This window comes from Anolis sagrei, chromosome 4 (assembly GCF_037176765.1).
Source record: "Anolis sagrei isolate rAnoSag1 chromosome 4, rAnoSag1.mat, whole genome shotgun sequence".
NCBI classification, from domain to species: Eukaryota; Metazoa; Chordata; class Lepidosauria; order Squamata; family Dactyloidae; genus Anolis; species Anolis sagrei.
The window spans coordinates 118207305-118226561 of record NC_090024.1 but is presented as its reverse complement, the minus strand read 5'-3'; the positions used below and the strand labels follow the sequence as shown (position 1 = coordinate 118226561).

The window sequence follows — 19257 nt, the reverse complement described above, 5'->3', positions numbered from 1 at the left end:
CAGTTTTTCTCAGTTACGGAAACGAAATGTGCCGTTTCTTAATAAATTTAACATGCTGAATTCAAATATAATAATTAAATGTGTTAATTGGCTCTGGTTTTTATGCAACAGCTATTTCAATTTTCTCCACAATAGGTAATTCGTTAATATTATGATAATGCGCCTAACCTTACTGCATGTTTATAAACCGTGAATATTTACTAAATTTTAGTCAAATTATATTGCCAATAGTTTATACAGGAGAAATATTTATTTAATTAGTCTATTGTTTATGTTTGTGCAGCAGGACACTATATTAGTAGGCCTAATGCAGTGGAAAAGTCTGAAAGTTTAAATGTCACTTTAATCGTGACTTTAGTTTATATCCTGTTTGCTTCTCTTGACTTTTCTTTTGTATTCAAGGAAAGGATTGTCTCTTACAATGCTCCAGCAGTAGTCTGACAGCATTGACGGAGTCCATTTACCTTGATATCTTTTTTCCATAGTGCTTTATTTACACACGTGCGAGGCATAACTACAGTAAAAAGAACAATGTAAAACGATGTTTAATGATACAGTCTCAGTCTTCAACTGACTGACCCCCACCGTTCAAAAGTCTGGCCTTATATAGGGCTTTCTGGCTTTTGCACACGGCACTAATACTTCGTCATCAAACTTTCTAGAGTATTCTAGAATCTTCCATAGTGTAAGTCGCAACATGCATTTTTTCAACCATACGTGATCACGTGATTGCTTATATCATAAAAACTATAGCCAATATACATTTTTAAATGTCATTTTCGTTTTCAGCACCCCAAAATCATAAAAGAACAGCTATTTTCAGGCCTGCAACTTTCTAGAATCTTCCATAGTGTAAGTCGCAACATGCATTTTTTCAACCATACGTGATCACGTGATTGCTTATATCATAAAAACTAGAGCCAATATACATTTTTAAATGTCATTTTCGTTTTCAGCACCCCAAAATCATAAAAGAACAACTATTTTCAGGCCCAAAACTTTTTCTCCATTGAACAGAGAACAGATATCCCAGATTATATGGCAGTGTAGCACAATCCATTTCAAAGCAGACAATGTGGATTCAGAAACTGGATTATATGGCAATGTAGATCCAGCCTGAAAAGTATCATAGGCAATTGAAGAAAAATGTCTTCATGTGTCTACAAAAGGACAGGAGGGAAGGAAATAAATGTTCCTCAGCCCAGAAACAGCACTAGTAAGGCTATCTCCTATGTTGTCACCCAATGTATGTCTGGGGCTCCTTTGACACTGCCATATAATCTAGATTATCAAAGCGGATCATCCACATTATCTGCTTTGAACTGGATTATATAAATTTACACTGCCATATAATCTAATTCAAAGCAGATAATCTGGATTTTGCATGGCAGTGTAGAAGGGGCCTGGGGGGTGCTGATATGAAAAGGAGAGCATCTCCAGAATACTTCAAAGCACAGGCAGGTTCATATGGGAAAAAAGATATAAGGTGTTTATTTAAAAGGAGAAAACTGTTCCCAAGTGCTTCTAGGAAGAGATTTCACATTCCATTCTCTTGGAGGAGAGCACACAGCTGTAAAAGAAAGACCTTGAGAGTTGCATGTAAATCTTCACTTTCTATTTCGTTCTTACATCTAAGAACATATTATTTAAAACGTTACCTTGCTAGGAAAGATTATAAGATTGTTTTTATATTTATGGAAGATTTTTTTATAATTTCCACATAAACCTTGGACAAATTATTATAACTTCTCCCATTTGAAGGCAGACAATTTTGTCTTTTCCCCAATACCCAGTGACACATGTAGCTATCTTTTTTGTTTCAGTGTCAAAGGTCAGGGAAATGACAGCATTCTGCTTGAAATATTTCTTGCATGATATAGCAATATCTCATTTTGGCTGGCAGGACATAGACATTTATGTTGTGATGACACTACATTATATGGTCATACAGCATAGCCAGCTTTTCATTGGCTATTCCAGACACATGCCATTCAGATGAAGGAATAATACTGGAATATGTTGTCATGGCAACATGTGACAATAACGCCTGAATGTTTATAATATTACAAAATAATTGTAGTGTAGAGAGATTCGCAAACTTGCTATACCATGTTCTCCCAACACCCTCTTTCTAACATTTTCAAAATTTATCCTCTACTACCACATAGTTGGTTGCAATTTCTCTTTGTTTCTTACCTTTGTCTTGGCAAGCTGATGAGTGGCTGTTTATGGCACCTCTTACTAAGGCTAAAGAGCTTATGAACAACTCTCTGTGCCTTAAGGAACAGTTGTTTCATGCTGGTTTCCAGTTGCTCATAGCGGTGCTGGAAATTTGAATCCATTGTCCACAAATGCATTATGGCAGATGTGTTGAGGAAATAGTTCATGGGCATCCTTTTCATAAAGAACTTGAATTCATCTGCAAAATGGCAAAAGTCAACACTATTTTAAGTTATGCTTCTGTGATCCATTGTGCAGCAAAACAACACTTAGCTCCAGTTTATGCCCATTTTTATCGCTTTAATTTGTCAGCATAATGGATGGCAGTACATGTATTGGCAAATGGAATACTGTTAATTTTGTACGTGGTATAAATATTAATGTGACATGAACTTTCCAAAAGTATCCCGCCTGATTTTCCCTGCTGCACATTTGATAAATTGAGCACTGCTTTAATGGAAAGATCCCTAAACTTATTTTAATTAAGTCTGCAATCTTACATATACACACTTGGGAGTAAATATCCAGTAAAATCATAGGGTGGAGTTTGTAATACAAGCCTGAAAGCAACCCAATAATATTTGCCACAGTCCTACATCAGCGTGTTTAGGGCATAGAGGTCTGCAAATGTAGCTCTGCTTGCTGTTCTGCAAGGCAGCTGTCATATGCTAAAGACATTTTCTGAAGCTGAGCGAAGAGAAATGAGGTTGACATTAATTTAGAATCTGGGGGATTGACATCATTTCTGTTACCCCCAACTTCTGAACTACAGTATGGATGAGTGTTTCCTTGAAATCTTTACCCAGCCTGTGAGGAGCTGTGACAGCAGGGGTGGCTCAACCCATTATGCAAAGTAAGCATTTGCAGTATAGTTGATTTTGCCCAGGGGCGCTCTTGAGGCGCTCTTGGGGAAAAATAGACCTTGTCATATGCGAGTTATAGTTACTGGGATGTATAGTTCACCTACAATCAAAGAGCATTCTGAACTCTACCAATGATGGAATTGAACCAAATATGGCACACAGAACTCCCATGACAAACAGAAAATATATATCAGTGATTGGTTGGGCGGGGGCACCAAAAACTGTTTGCTTACCGTTGAAAATTACCTAGGGCCGCCTCTGTGTGGCAGCACTCCTGGGGTTTGTCAGAAACCTTGGCAGGGGATTGGGTATTGTAAAAGGAGATACTTCAGAGTGAGAGAGAGGATTGGGTGACATTCATGTTATATCACCAATGAGATTTGAGTTGTTATCTGATTTCACAAGCTAACCCTTGATTTTACAGTGCTTTAGGAGATGGTGTTCTCCACACAAAATATGCTCTCCTCATTATTTTCCACAGCACTGACGTCACTGCCTCATGCTTGACTCTTTATCTGGGTCCAACCAGCATCATTATACCTTCCCCACAGAGGGAAAATTCCAAAGCAAATTGCTGCTCCTTCTCCTGGACCTTCTTGCTACTTGCTCTCTGGAATAGAGGACTGTGTGTGAAGCAAGTTGTAATACAGTAGGATCATGCAGCTCCATGGATTAACAGTGGGCTTTCTACCATTTCCTAAGATTTGTTTGATGATGGCAATCCCCGGTCCTACTCCTAATCAGTAAAATGTGTCTGTAAAATGCACTGATGAACTGAATGTGCTGGAGTGATAGTAAATATATATTTATGTCACACCTCCCATGATATTTCTTGCCACAATAATAGACTTCAACATCACCATCTTACGAAATACTGTACGTACTCTTGTTTAGGGCTAGAACTTTTAGCCAAAAAAATCACACACACACACACACCCAATAACTTTGGTTTGATTCATCCATGGATCAATGAAAGTACCCTAATTTAACTCTTATCAGAAATGAAGCATTTCCTTTTCTAAGTGCAGCAGGAAAAGATATAATCTTCATCCTTCCTATGAGAATCTAAAAGAGGTGTTGACCTCCTCTAGCCTCTCAGCACTCCTTTGAGAGAAGTGCCAAAGAGCTGCCACCATTTTCCAGTTCAGGCATCAAAAGGGACAAAAGCTGTGGTTCACAGAGTAGAAAAGGTTTGTATATTAACATGGTACCTTAACTTTATTTTTTTAAAGGAACCATCTTCTTCTCTAATTAGAGTCCACTTTGAAACCTTGAGCAGAGAAATGACAGGGGCAGTTGGTCTTCTAAGGCCCTGCTGGTGTATTCCCTTCTCAACATAATGATCCTTGACTTGTATTGTTGAAGGCCTTCACAGCAAGAGTCACTGACGACGAGATCCCAGCTGAACTGTTTAAAATCTTAAAAGATGATGCTGTCAAGGTGATGCATACCATATGCCAGCAAATATGGAAAACACAAGAATGGCCATCAGACTGGAAAAAAAAATCAACTTATAGCCCCATACCAAAAAAGGGAAATGTGAAAGACTGCTCAAACTTCCGTACAGTGGCCCTTATTTCTCATGCCAGTAAGGTAATGCTCAAGATCCTGCAAGGAAGATTCCAGCAATACATTGAGAGAGAGTTGCCAGATGTTCAAGCGGGGTTTAGAAAAGGCAGAGGAACAAGGGACCAGATTACCAGTATCCGCTGGATAATGGAGAAAGGCAGGGAGTTTCAGAAAAACATCTATTTCTGCTTCATTGACTATTCTAAAGCCTTTGACTGTGTGGATCATAATAAATTGTGGCAAGTTCTTGGTGGGATGGGCATACCAAGCCACCTTGTCTCTCTCCTGAGGAATCTGTACAAGGACCAAGTAGCAACAGTCAGAACTGACCACGGAACAACAGACTGGTTCAAGATTGGGAAAGGCGTACGGCAAGGCTGCATACTCTCACCCAACCTTTTTAACTTGTATGCAGAACACATCATGCGATGTGCGGGGCTTGATGAATGCAATGCTGGGGTGAAAATTGCTGGAAGAAACATTAACAACCTCAGATATGCAGATGACACCACTCTGGTGGCCGAAAGCGAGGAGGAGCTGAGGAGCCTTCTAATCAAGGTGAAAGAAGAAAGCGCAAAAGGTGGGTTGCAGCTAAACATCAAAAAAACCAAGATTATGGCAACAAGAATGATTGACAACTGGAAAATAGAGGGAGAAAATGTGGAGGCCATGACAGACTTTGTATTTCTAGGCGCAAAGATTACTGCAGATGCAGACTGTGGCCAGGAAATCAGAAGACGCTTACTTCTTGGGAGGAGAGCAATGTCCAATCTTGATAAAATAGTAAAGAGTAGAGACATCACACTGGCAACAAAGATCCGCATAGTAAAAGCCATGGTATTCCCTGTAGTAACCTACGAATGTGAGAGCTGGACCTTAGGGAAGGCTGAGCGAAGGAAGATAGATGCTTTTGAACTGTGGTGTTGGAGGAAAGTTCTGAGAGTGCCTTGGACTGCGAGAAGATCCAACCAGTCCATCCTCCAGGAAATAAAGCCCGACTGCTCATTGGAGGGAAGGATACTAGAGACAGAGTTGAAGTGCTTTGGCCACATCATGAGGAGACAGCAAAGCCTAGAGAAGACAATTATGCTGGGGAAAGTGGAAGGTAAAAGGAAGAGGGGCTGACCAAGGGCAAGATGGATGGATGGCATCCTGGAAGTGACTGGACTGACCTTGAAGGAGCTGAGGGTGGTGACAGCCGACAGGGAGCTCTGGCGTGGGCTGGTCCATGAGGTCACGAAGAGTCAGAGACGACTGAACGAATGAACAACAACACACATACACACACATACAGAGAGAGAGAGAGATTATTATTATGATCATGGAGACTTTTTGAATATGCTGTTATTTATCTTTTACTGCCTAGGGAAGCTTTGTCAGTGCATTCTAAAATAAATCTTACATGAAAAGTGTTGAGTTGGTGCTACTATAAGAGTTCAATTTCTTCCACCATAGACAAGGCAGGTAGGGGAGTTCATTTTGCTGACTTCCCTGGAGAGAGACCAGTGTCAGTATGCATCTTGACACCATGTACCAGGATTATGGGATGAGAGGACATGGCTTGACCTGCTGCTTTTAAGACAGTCAGCATCCCCTCACCCCCCTCTTTGATTTCTTCAAAGATACGTTATAAGAAATGCATCGAATAGACAGCATGCATCTACAATATGACAGTCACTAGTATTCTTTCTCATTTTCTCATTCCTCTCTCTCTCTCACACACACACACACACAATATGACAACTATTTCTCTCCTTACTGAGCCCCTTTATTTCAAATAATATTAAAAAACAAAAAGCCTGAATTTGATATCTTATTAGATTGGATCAATTTTAGCCACCTCTCTTTGTCAAGCAATGCTGGTAGTTGTGTTGATGTTTACCAACAAATCAATGCTACTTTTTTCAATTCCATCAGGAACATGTCTGTTGAGGGACTATTTCTTAATTGTCCATTCAATGTCAATGCTCTTCAAAATATTTTGATTATAAAAGGAATATTAAAAGTACACAGTTGGTGGGGAAAATCCATCCATCTAACTGCCCATAGCTATGGTGAGGATTGCCACTTATCAAACTAAACCTGAAAAATTACTGTACCTATTAATCAAGAAGTGCTAGTACTCCGATTCCAATATCTTAGCTCTACAGATAGGGAGAGTTATGGGGGATTATAGTTTGGATTTTGGACTTTTGTGATCAAATATGAGTTTGTTCAGATAACTAAAGATAAATGTTTCTTTTCCTTACCAAAGTTATGGTCACACTATTCCTGATGAAATAACAAAAGAAGTGTTTAGTATATATCATATCACCTCACATTACTGAACAAAGTAATATCCCATCATCAACATTTGGGAATGCCTTTTTGCTCTTAGATAACCAATTTTGTATCTGAGCTTTAGGAAGATTTCTTTGGTCATTTTGTTATTTTTGGGCACATTTAAATACTTTTTATTTTACGAACATAAAGCTACCAGTCATCTCCAATGTGTGTGGAGAGGAAAAGGGGAAAGGTAAATACAGTCTTTAAAAAAAAACCCTTGAGATTTGAAATACTTCAAATTCAATGAAATGTCATTTGCAGGTTTTTCAAAAATTCACATTTTGATACAAAAATAGCCTTGGGTGCATACTTTCCCTGTATCTATAATAAAAGGCTGTTTTATCTACTTGCAGTATTTCACTCTCACTGTTCTTCCCTTGGAATATTAGATGTGATTGAAGACATCATTCCTGTCTTTGCACTGTTATTGTTCTAGTCTGATGCTTGGAGATATTTATAAATTTATTTTAAAGAGTAGAATAGGGATTTTTGTGTTTTGGTTTTAGTCCACTCATGAATAAAGCTCACTGATTTCAATAATGCAGATATATGAGGGGGTCTATATGCATCCTAATCTTGCCCATGATATGTTGAAAAACCTTTTGCTATCTATAACTATTTGATCAAGGCAAGCATGCTCCATACAAATGTGAGGTGCTGTTTATTAGTGATAAGAAAGATCTTGCAATATATTCACTTGTTGTAAAAATGCACCGAAGACTAGAATATTCTGTCAGAAAAAGAGCTTGTTAACTCTTAATGAAATCATGTCCTGTATTCTTTTTAAATAAATGCCCCATTGTATTCACAATAGTGAGAGATAAGGCTACCATGAAGTCACAACGCCTTGCAAAGGGGAAAAAAACAAATCTGTAAGAGAAAGAATGGGAAGAAAAGTGGTATTTGACTCATATCTTAGCCCGACATATTTCATGAGCTATGAAAGTGCAACAAGAGCTCTTACAGTTCAAAGATTATTACATTTATTGTACTCTAATCATCAAAATGCACAGGCATTCTTGGAATATGATTATGACAAAAATCTGGGCTAGAAAGGAAGCTACCATTCCATAACTGCCTATCAATTACAGTTAGCTTGGAAATGTTACCGAATTAGAAATACCATATTTACTCAAACCTAATGCTCACCTTTTTTTTTTTGACTAAATTACTTTGCTAAAATTAAGGTGCACATTAGAATCATGTAATATGGTAATCTGAGACAAAGCAAAAGGGGAAGCTACTTCAAGAGCTGCACCCGGAGCTTCTATTTGGGGGATGTCATCTGTAATTTTATTGTCATAGCTCAATGTTTTGCAATCCTGGGATTTGTAGTTTGGTGAGACATCAGCATTCTTTGGCAGAGAAGGCACAAGTCCTTGTGAAACTACAGCATGAGCCTGCTGATAATTCTCAGTTACATGGCCCTGTTTTAACACAAACCACTATTTCTGTTTTAAGATCAAACAGGAGACTTTGGTTTGTTATAATCCATGAAAAGAAGCATTGTATTTCTTCCCTTCATTGGTAGGGAGAGGAGTAGACACATGAATAGTAGTTCATAGCAGTGCACTTCCCTAATAATAAACCATAATTTACTGTTTGCTCTGAATGTAGACATTGTTTTTACCTGCTTGATTCTTCTCTATGAATTCTTATGTCCCTGACTGGGAATCACTTGGACTTCAGGGAGTGCAAGTTCCTAACTGAACCATGTGTGTTATCTTAACTCCAGCAAGAATAAGAACAAATAGAATCAACTGCTAGCAACTGTCATAATGCACTTCAGAGAAACCTAGGATATCAACTTCAACACAATAGGTGCTAAAACCTTTCACTAACCACTCCCTGCCAGATAGGAATGGAGGCTTTAGAATCTGATGTGTAACTAGGTCTTATCCAGAGTGTAGATTAATTCCTTGACATCTGTGAAATTTAAGTTTGACATATAGGAGAGAAGATTTAAGGATTTGATCTTCAGTAGACCATTGCTGTCCAGAATCTGGATAAGTGTTCTGACATCCACTAGATGCCTGCAAAAGATTGTGTTTACTTAGGTTTATTTACACCAGCGAGTATAATTAAGGCAAACCTAGTGCTTATTAATACAATGGGCTGTCTAATTAACAATATTCAATAATTGATTAGAACTCCAGTCACAGAATAACACAGTTCTGTATTCCACCGATCCTTCTACTGAAAATAAACTGTTTCTGCATTTAGCAATTGTCGGTAAATATAGCTCTGTGTAAAATGTACTTTACATTTATCCTTGTCAAAATCAGCATTTTATAGTGCCTGCCTAGGCAGCAATTTACATGGTCTTGTCTGTCACTTTTGACAATACTCAGAAGACTTCAGTGACATTTTTGCCTTATTATTGTAGCCAAAGGACACTTACAGAAACTGAGTTTGAATAAATGATGAATAAACAGTGACAGGAAAAAAAGAAGGTAGATTGGGAAAATATTCCATCACAAATGGCATTGTTTTCAGGTCTGTCAGTCAAGACATTGCATGCTAGCCTGGGCCCGGTCCTGTTCAACATCTTTATTAACGACTTAGATGAAGGCTTAGAAGGCATGATCATCAAGTTTGCAGATGACACCAAATTGGGAGGGATAGCCAATACTCCATAAGACAAGAGCAGAATTCAAAATGATTTTGACAGATTAGAGAGATGGATCAAAACTAACAAAATGAAGTTCAACAGTGACAAATGCAAAATACTCCACATAGGCAGAAAAAATGAAATGCAAAGATACAGAATGGGAGACGCCTGGCTCGAGAGCAGTACATGTGAAAAAGATCTTGGAGTCCTCGTGGACAACAAGTTAAACATGAGCCAACAATGTGATGTGGTGGCAAAAAAAGCCAATGGGATTTTGGCCTGTATCAATGGGAGTATAGTGTCTAGGTCCAGGAAAGTCATGTTACCCCTCTAGTCTGCCTTCGTTAGACCACACCTGGAATATTGTGTCCAATTCTGGGCACCACAATTCAAGAGAGATATTGACAAAAGTTTCCAGAGGAGGGCGACTAAAATGATAAAGGGTCTGGAGAACAAGCCCTATGAGGAGTGGCTTAAAGAGCTGGGCATGTTTAGCCTGAAGAAGAGAAAGCTGAGAGGAGACATGATAGCCATGTATAAATATGTGAGAGGAAGTCATAGGGAGGAGGGAGCAAGCTTGTTTTCTGCTTCCCTGGAGACTAGGACACAGAACAATGGCTTCAAACTACAAGAAATGAGATTCTATCTGAAAATTAGGAAGAACTTCCTGACTGTGAGAGCCGTTCAGCAGTGGAACTCTCTGTCCTGGAATGTGGTGGAGGCTCCTTCTTTGGAGGCTTTTAAACAGAGGCTGGATGGCCATCTGTCATGGGTGCTTTGAATGCAATATTCTTGCTACTTGGCAGGGGGTTGGACTGGATGGCCCATGAGGTCTCTTCCAACTCTATGATTCTATGATTCTACGTTAAGATTTATAAATGCCATTATAGTGGGACCTGAAACAAAACATCATCTACCAACAGGTGTCATCCTACTCATTCTCCAGATACCAGCCAGCCAACCATGTCATCCTCTACATTCCTCTACCCAACTTAAGGTTCCCTTAAACATGCAGATTCATCCCCCTTGTTTTTCTTCAGCCACATTTGGGTTCAATTTCACTCAGCACCTGCTACTGGAATTCTTATTCATGAAAGCCTGTATAGACAACTTATACTGAATGGCTGTTGAGTGACAGGAGTATTTAAATTTGTATATAAGCAGACACATGTTTTGTAATCTGTGCTTTTTATTATGCTTGAACATTGACTGGTAGCTAGCTACCATAAGCTCTTAAGAAAAAGGGTAAGCAATGAGTAATAAATGATAACAAACTTCAAAATTCATACTGTAATGGAGATTCACACAAATCTAGAATTTTCTAAGATCTCATTGATAGCAAAAGGAGTCATTCGTCAATATTTTAAAAACACATTTTGTGGTACATTTTGAACTAGAGTTGAGCTTAAATATTTAAGAGTTAAACATTTGATGGCTCCTCTATGCATATTTCACGTTGAGTATAGAAGGGCTGGGGATAATGACATTCAGTCAAACAAACAAAGAAACCCACAGTATTTATTTTCAAAGATAATCACACCTCAGGTTGCTGGTGTGTGTGTGTGTGTGTGGGGGGGGGGGGATATTTCATGCATAACTTTGGCTCTACTATGTACAGAAATGAGTTCTGTAACTCCCTCCTAAGGAACTCAAGATGGCCCCCTCCCTTCCCGCTTTCAAGAAACAACAAAAGATGTACCTTTGCTCACTGGCTTACTAGGAGGAGGAATAAATGGTAATACTACCATTATGCCTCTGATTAATAGCTGACATCTGTATCCATGTCCTGTTTGCCCCACAAGCTCAATAGGCATCTTGAACAATGATCAATTTTATTTGCCCCTGAGAAACTGGGAAATTGATGCTTTTGTTTGATGTTTGATCTTTTGTTTCATGTCTGATATGTTACGTTGTGTTTTTCATTTAATTTTAGTTGTTAAGTAGTAATTTGCTTTTATAGGTGTATTGTTATTATGTTATTATGTTCAGGCATTGAATGTTTGCCTTTTATGTTTGGAATATGCCCTGAGTCTCTCTGGGGAGATAGGAGAGAATATAAATAAAATTTATTATTTATTATTAAGTGTATTATTATTACAAACAGGCTTGTAAATTAAACGTGCTCTCCGCTTCCAATGCCCAACATCTTAGAAAGTTATGGGCACATGTATGCACATCTATGTACATGTGAAATGCCGCATAGATTTAAGTGAAGATGCCAAGCAACATTTCTCATCAACTGACTAAACCACCTAGCTAAGTTTCCATGTGAAGTCTGAAGGTGACCTATTTTAAATGGATGAACCTCATGCTCAGTCTGAAGATGGTAATGTCTGCCCTTATAATCAGACTAAATGAGACAAATAATACCACCCTTAAAATATATGTGGGGATGTTAGAGAAAAACGTATTATGTAGATGTCACAATATATTCAAATGAGTGTAAGTACAAAGTCAGCTATTTTCAGTAAATAAATTTGCAGAACCTTATGAGCTTCCCAGAATGACCTTTAGGTGTTGTTATTTTTTAAAAGCAAACACATGATCACACTTAATCATTTATATTGAGATCTCAATAGTGCTTTCTTCATCATTAGTAATAGAAACGGAGATAAATCCATCTTCTGAGTTGCAGAGTTCATATTCTGCGGAATCACACATTTGTATCATAAATTGAAAATCCTTAACTGTTACAAATAAAAATAAATGCATTTTAAATGTAAGAAATTGTAGGCTCAAACTGCAATCTGTGGGATGAAAGATATAGTTCAAAATGGTGTAAATAACTTGCCCTTCCTAAGTTGTGTAATTCAAAAAATATGCATTTATAATAAAACTTTATCAGGACTGATACTTTTATCTTGCTTTTCTGCCTCAATGGGTAAGTTTCATTTCAGGCCTTCAAAATATGCAAGTTCTTCTCTGTTTCCACACACTTCTAAAACAGTTCATACATGAAGCCATCATATGATGCAGATAGACTTCTGACTGTCATCCATCAGTGAACTGTGTCAGAAGTGTGGAGAAATGGGGGTAAATTGAAGACGGGGAGAAATTGAGCTCCTGAGGTGCCTGGGAATGAAAGAAAGTACTTTAAAAACAAGTGGGATGGAGTCTGTCAGACTCACCCCTGTTGAATTGTTGAAGTGACATAGAGGAATCAATTTTCTTAGGAATTGTGCCTTGGGTCTCCTCTAGAGTAATGGGATTTCAGGGAAAAGTCAAGGAGCCCAGGAGTGGTGTCTGCCTTAGGGTGTCTTCCAAGAGGATAGTTGAGACAAGAGGAGGCGATCCTGTGTGATGGGGGTAAGTAAATTTTTTGTCTTCTTTGAAGACAGAATCCTATGAAGAGAAGACAATTCTACACATAAGAAGATGGTTATTCCCACTCCCCCTCCCCCCCCATTTTCCCCAGTTCCATCTGATGAAATCCTAAGTGAATATGAATAATTTAATGTTTGGGGAAAAAACCAAACTGAGAATAGTTTGTTTATACATTCTAGTGAGCTTTAGTTGTCCACAAAATATTGTTTAATTCTGATAGGGACATGGAAAGTTGCTCTTAGATATATACATAAATATGTCAACTTGAAATTGACTTTTTCTTTCATAAAAAGTGCAGCGAAGCTGAACTTTACACTTTGTTTCATAAATCATTTAATGCTTTAACTCCAACAGTTTACTATCTGTGGATTGTGTACATGAAGAAAAGCCATAGATTTGCCCTTAGATTTGTCAAGAACAAAAATGTGTTTATCACATCTATATCCTGTGCAATTCTGCACATAATATATGGATTCTGCATATAATAACTGACACAAAGCAACAACCATATTATGCTTGCTTTCTTGATCTCACTTTAAAAACGGGACTGTGAAAAGACCTGTGGGGCCCTATTACATAACAAAAAAGTAATTAAAATGTTGTTACATTGTAATAGTTGTGATATGAACCCTTTACGATATTTTAGAAACATTTAAGAAACAATCCCTCCCATTTAGTAATGAGTTATGAAAGATTATTTTTTGTTGATGTTGATCATCCACCCCTAATATTTATGATTGTCATTTAGGCTTTGTCTGCAACTGGAAAAATAATTCTGAATACTTTGAAGTCCCAGATACATCATGGGAGTACCCCAAAAACTGTTTTTGCAGTCCAGATGGTTGGCTGGACAGTCAGTGTATTGATACCAGTGCCCTGTCCTTCTCAAGACTGTCACTGGCCTTTCATCAGCCAGAAGCAGGTCCTTGCGGAAGCATTGCTGCCAACATTGCTCCTGGTGAGGTCACAACAGGGTTCCCAGTCTATAATGGATTTGATGGCAAACAACATCAAAGACATCAACACTATGAATGAAAGGTTGAGAGAAGAACATTTTAACACTCACTGTAAATCCAGCTTTTGGGGAGTGGTATAAGGAAAGCAGTACAAAATGTAATGCCCATCTCAACTTCAAACGTAAGAGTTTGTGATCAGGTTTGCAGGATATTATACACCAAGAAGACCAGCATGGTTTTATTATCTCTTTATTTCCCTCCTTCCACCTTCCAGCATTATCAAAATAGCTTTAAATATTTTAGCATACACATTTTTATAATGAGTGGATTTGCCAGGTGCAGCATTAGCAGGTGGCCCCAAATGGCTTTAGAGCTAAAAATGAGGTGATTAGATTACAGATCATCGATTGGTGTTGCCTTCCATTTTATTATAAGACAGGATAAATTTAAATTTTGGCTCAGTAAAGAAATTATTTGTGTAGCACCTGTTCACTTTGGTAGAACAGAGACAACTCCACAGGAATGGTTGGGGTAGAATCAGTCACTGAAACACTGATGTTTTAGTAGATACTTTCCTCTTAATTGATTAAACTGCTTGACAACCACATGGGAGGCATATCAACACCCCTTTTAAAATAGCAAAGGCATCAGTTATTACATTATGAACTCTGAAAGTTCATATTTATGTGATTTTCTTGTTTATTTTCCCTTCAAACCACCTCTCTCCTTTTCTGGGGCAAATGAAGTGAGCTCTATTGATTAATGTCTTTTGTTGCAATGATTATAAAGTACTTCAACTTGCCAGTGCATCTTCTGTGGACTTTTTCACAAGGAGCCTTTCAATTAAGACTGTGAGGTTATGCCTGATCTGCATATGAATGAGACATCACTCCTAACTTGGGCATTGGCTCCTGTTCTACATGGAGCAGTTACAAAATGTACTCAAAAACTATAAAAGGTACTGAACAACCAGTACAGTTAGTTCTCCCTCTAAGCATCACTCAGCATTACTGAAGAACGTTGGATTTTCCCTCAGTTCTAAACAAAAGCCCTTCACACTGCAACCTTTCTTTGCGGGTCTCCTATACATTTGAACTCAATAATGTGGAAGACACCAACATTAAAAATGGACAGAGTAACAGTGAGAACTAAGAAAAATATAAATGAAAACCTTCCATAGATTTAGAGTTTACTGGTTATCCTTCCCTAAAAATCACTGCTACAAGGTTTGATTCTTTGCATGACTTATCAGGAAATAAATCCCACCGAGCTTAATGGAGTTGAAATCTGGGCTGAAAAATCGTGAAATGTTTGTAAGAAATAACCCCCAAGGTCCAGTAGTGAATATATCCTTTTATACTAAAAAATCCCATTTCATCTCAAGGAGCAGTGGAAGCAATATTTTCATGTCTCCAGACAGGTTTAACCTCAGGAGAGGCTATTCTGAATAGGGAGTAAAGCGGAAACTACTTTCATTGTTGTTTTTCTTTTTAAAAAATGGTCCACACCAGGCCTAAAACTGTATAGCAAAATTACCCCCTTTTCTCATAAGACTGCAAGGACCATTTTGAGTAGAGAAAAAGAATTTGGACATATTTTTGCTAGATGGCTACACAAGGGGACCCAATTATATCTACAGCCCAGCAATGACAAGGGTTACAAGGTAACACAATTAACACAATTAACACAATAACAATAACCATATAATTAAAACAATTAAAACCAAACAATAGAAACATTATAAAAATACATCAGCCAACATCAACCACCAGTAGCCGGGAAAAGTAGGCATGTTCAGATTTGAGAGGGCAGGGCAAGGGCTTATGCAATGGCAAACTGTGGGGCCAGGGCTGGAAATATAGCACTGGAAAACCAAACAATAAATTAGGGTTAGGCAGACATAATCAGTAGCTAAACTGTTATTCAAAGACACAATGGGACATGTTAATCACTGACATGTTCAACATAACACCACTTCTGCAATCTTGGAAAGTTATGGGCCCTCAGATAGGATGTTTAAGGTGGGGGTAGTATGTATGTATGAATGTATGTATGTATTTATTTACAGTATTTATATACCACTTTTCTCACCCCTAGGGGAACTCAAAAAGAGGTGTTGTCACATGCCAAAGATGTGTTGTATTCCCTTAATTATTTTTATATCTGCACAGTATATTGAAGCAATATTGTTTTGAAAAGAATACTATGGTATATTCATATAATTCAATAACAGAGCATGTTATTGTCTCAATCCGATGGTAAATTGTTTATCCTTCTCTCACTAACAACTTCTTGAAGGGAGGGATGTTAGGCAACTATTTCTAGTAAATAGAAAGGAAGATTGTCCCTTGCAATGGTAGGTTGCCTGAGAAAGACTGATTTCAGTTCAAGAATTCTTGAAGGTTGTATTAAGGATAAAAATTATTTCTTGCACTGACTCGAATTGTTCACTGTTATATTTGGATTGGTGGTGTCCCCTTATTTAGTTGCAACTCTAGGCTCAAATATGATATATGCGAATAAGGGAAAAAATAAATCTCTTACATATTGGAAAAGTAATCACTGCTAGCAAACAGGTATGCCAACCATAAATACTTTGTGGCTGCTAGATGCTTCCATATGCTCCTTTTCACTCCACCTTGGTAAAGGACCAATCTTGAACCCCTATTCTGAAATGAGTGACTGAAAATATCAGAACCATTTTCTTCCACTGAGTAATAGGGAGGTTTTAATGAAAAAAAAATTTAATAACACCCAAACGGGCCATGAGAGAGGGAAATGCAAGAAGTATTCTACCTCTAAATCCTTTGATATAATATTCAGTCAATGGCTGTAGCAAATTGTCTTTCCTAGTACAACTTCCTTGTGAATTTTCTTTATAGCTTTAAATCCCATCAGCTTAGTCAAGCAGTTTTCAGCAAGAGAATGTTAATAATTCAATCTCTGTGAAGAAGTGAAAAAATAAAGAATACAACAGAAGGGAAAAAGGTAAGCCTATAGAAATATAGAAACCTAGCTGGGCACATTGATAAAGATTAACAAAATTCAATAGGGATTTAGTATTAGGATAGTGCTTGATTTCAGGTAAACCTCATATAGTCTGAATGGATTGGACAAAGGCCCATGCCCAAAATAAAAATGTGCCAGTGTTCAACAGCAGGAAATCTATTCATTACTAAAGAATGACATGTTGTGTCCAGGGAATACAAGCATTCTGAGATAACTAACATGTAAAGGCAATTTTATTTTAAAGAGGAGGCATTTTAATCACAGTTAAACGAGTTAATGTAGGCTTAAAATATGTGATTTTGAGAACAAAACTAAACAACTGCAGTAGGTCTAGTGAGCTGTTTTTTTATCCCCAGCTTCCTCTGGAGCTAAAGAGACTGCCAAAATTACCAAATAATTGTGTGGGGAGGGGGGGGGGGGTGTTTTGGTAGTGATTGGAAATCTACCTTGGGGATTAAATGTACAACATTTGAGGAAGCTTCTGCAACCTACTTTAAAGGGTGATTCACTGACATCTGAGATAAACAATTCAGTACTTTTATGGCGTGAAATTTGGGAGTGGTCCTGGGAGTCTGGGTGCCTGTAGGACTCTGTGATGGTCTGCTGAAATTTATCAGTCTTAGATTTAGTATGAATGGAAAACTATTGACCTCATCACATTGAGTAGTGGGGGGATTAATCATGGATTGTGGCAAATCTGGCTGGTTGTGCGGGGAACTTGCCACCCTGCATTGCCCTTTACCTCATCCCACAGAGGGAGGCATTGCCACCCGGCTCCCCCCCCTTCTCAATGAGAACTTGGGAAGCCACCCATGTTCTCGCTGCTTACTCTTACAACAGTTTCACTTCAGTTCAGGGATGGAGCCACACCAGAAGTAGATCTACATTATCGAATGGGTTCCAGTGGGCTCTGTCCCTGAACTGAGGTGAAACTGTCACAAGACAGACAATTTTGTCCATGTGATGAGGTTGTGAGTATGTCGAGGAAAGAGCTTTTCTTACAGTCTACACTGAACACTCCCCCCCCCCCCCCCACCACCACCACACACAATCGCAAAATTATCACACGATTATGACACTTCCTCCTAAGGGCTGCTGGACTTCAGCTTTGTTTGCTTTTAGGCAAATAATGATAGCATTTCAAATTTGCAAGGCTATTTGAATAGAGTTTTACACATTCTGATGTAAACTGTCAGCCTATCAAATTCTCTCCCAAAACATGGCATTGGTTCAGGTTGTTTATTTACCTTTTTGAGACACAGAAACTCTCAGGGAATTAAAAAAAAGGATAGCTCTCTACTAAGTTCTTCAATTTCATTCTACATGAGAACAGTATACTAAAAAAGAAGGAAGAGGAAAAAAATATGTTGTGGAAATATCCATGATCGGGATACCAAGTACCCCATTCCTTTCTGCTATTCTCAGATTCCTCTTCTCCAAGACAGCTAAACAGCATTTTATGCCCATATAATCACACAGTGGAATACACAATTAAAAGCAACCTGAAAGATGTCCATCTAACATCAAGCATGGTTCAATACCACATTTAGTTCTTATTGAGTATTTTTTTAGAGGAGGGGTTCCTGCAGATTTCTCTAAAGTTTTCAGGACAATTGTAAATGATAGTGCCTCCCCATGTCTGTTGATGTTTCCTATTTGCACATGATTCTTCCTGTTTTGTGTCAAAGCATAGATAGCTGAGATAGGGAATTGAACATATTTTTATAATGCCGTTTTCAACCATTATTTTGATGAATCACCCTGCTGTTCCTTAAAACATTTTCCAATATCTCATCAAGGAAAAAGGTGTTTTAATTCTACCGGGGTCTTTGAGATACTAATGAAGCTTGCTAATTTAGGGTGAACAGCATCAGTATGGATTTTTGATCAAACAGCTGTTAATTTTGCAAAAGAAATAACTAAATCCGAAGGCTACAAGATATGGCTGTGTGAAGAAGATAACGATAAGAAGCAAGCAGATGGATCTGAGCAAACAGTCTAAAAGAGCTCCAATTTCAGTTCAGTGAGGTGGGAACAGAATAATTTACATTTTCCCAAAGACATGGCAGGGATTTAATTATGCTAGGAAATGTGCTGCTCAGTGAAAACCAGAGAAAGGCTACCAAACTGATTTTGAAATGTATTATGGGACTTTTATTTCCAGATGTGGATGTCAATTTCAGCTTCTGCTATGTAGGCATGAGAAGCAATGAAGGCTTTAATACACAGAAGAGCTTTCAAACATATACCACTCTTCTTTCAAATTCAAAATGCATTCAAAACTTCATTGCAGTTGCATTTCCCAATAAAGCAGGTCTGGGAAACTATAGCATTCAGTGTAATTTCAAAAGTACTCTAAAAGTAACCATTTCAGACCTAT

General features: G+C 38.0%; 1 protein-coding gene across 5 annotated transcripts in view; it reads right to left on the bottom strand.

Moving 5' to 3' along the window:
- The window catches only part of BRINP3 (BMP/retinoic acid inducible neural specific 3), a 365830-nt gene that overhangs the window by 51891 nt on the left and 294682 nt on the right, over positions 1–19257 (bottom strand). For all 5 annotated transcript variants that reach the window (XM_060774525.2, XM_060774528.2, XM_060774527.2 and 2 more), the window contains one exon: positions 2197–2419. In XM_060774525.2, coding sequence (XP_060630508.2) covers positions 2197–2419 — 223 coding nt within the window. The remainder of the gene's footprint in view (positions 1–2196; positions 2420–19257) is intronic.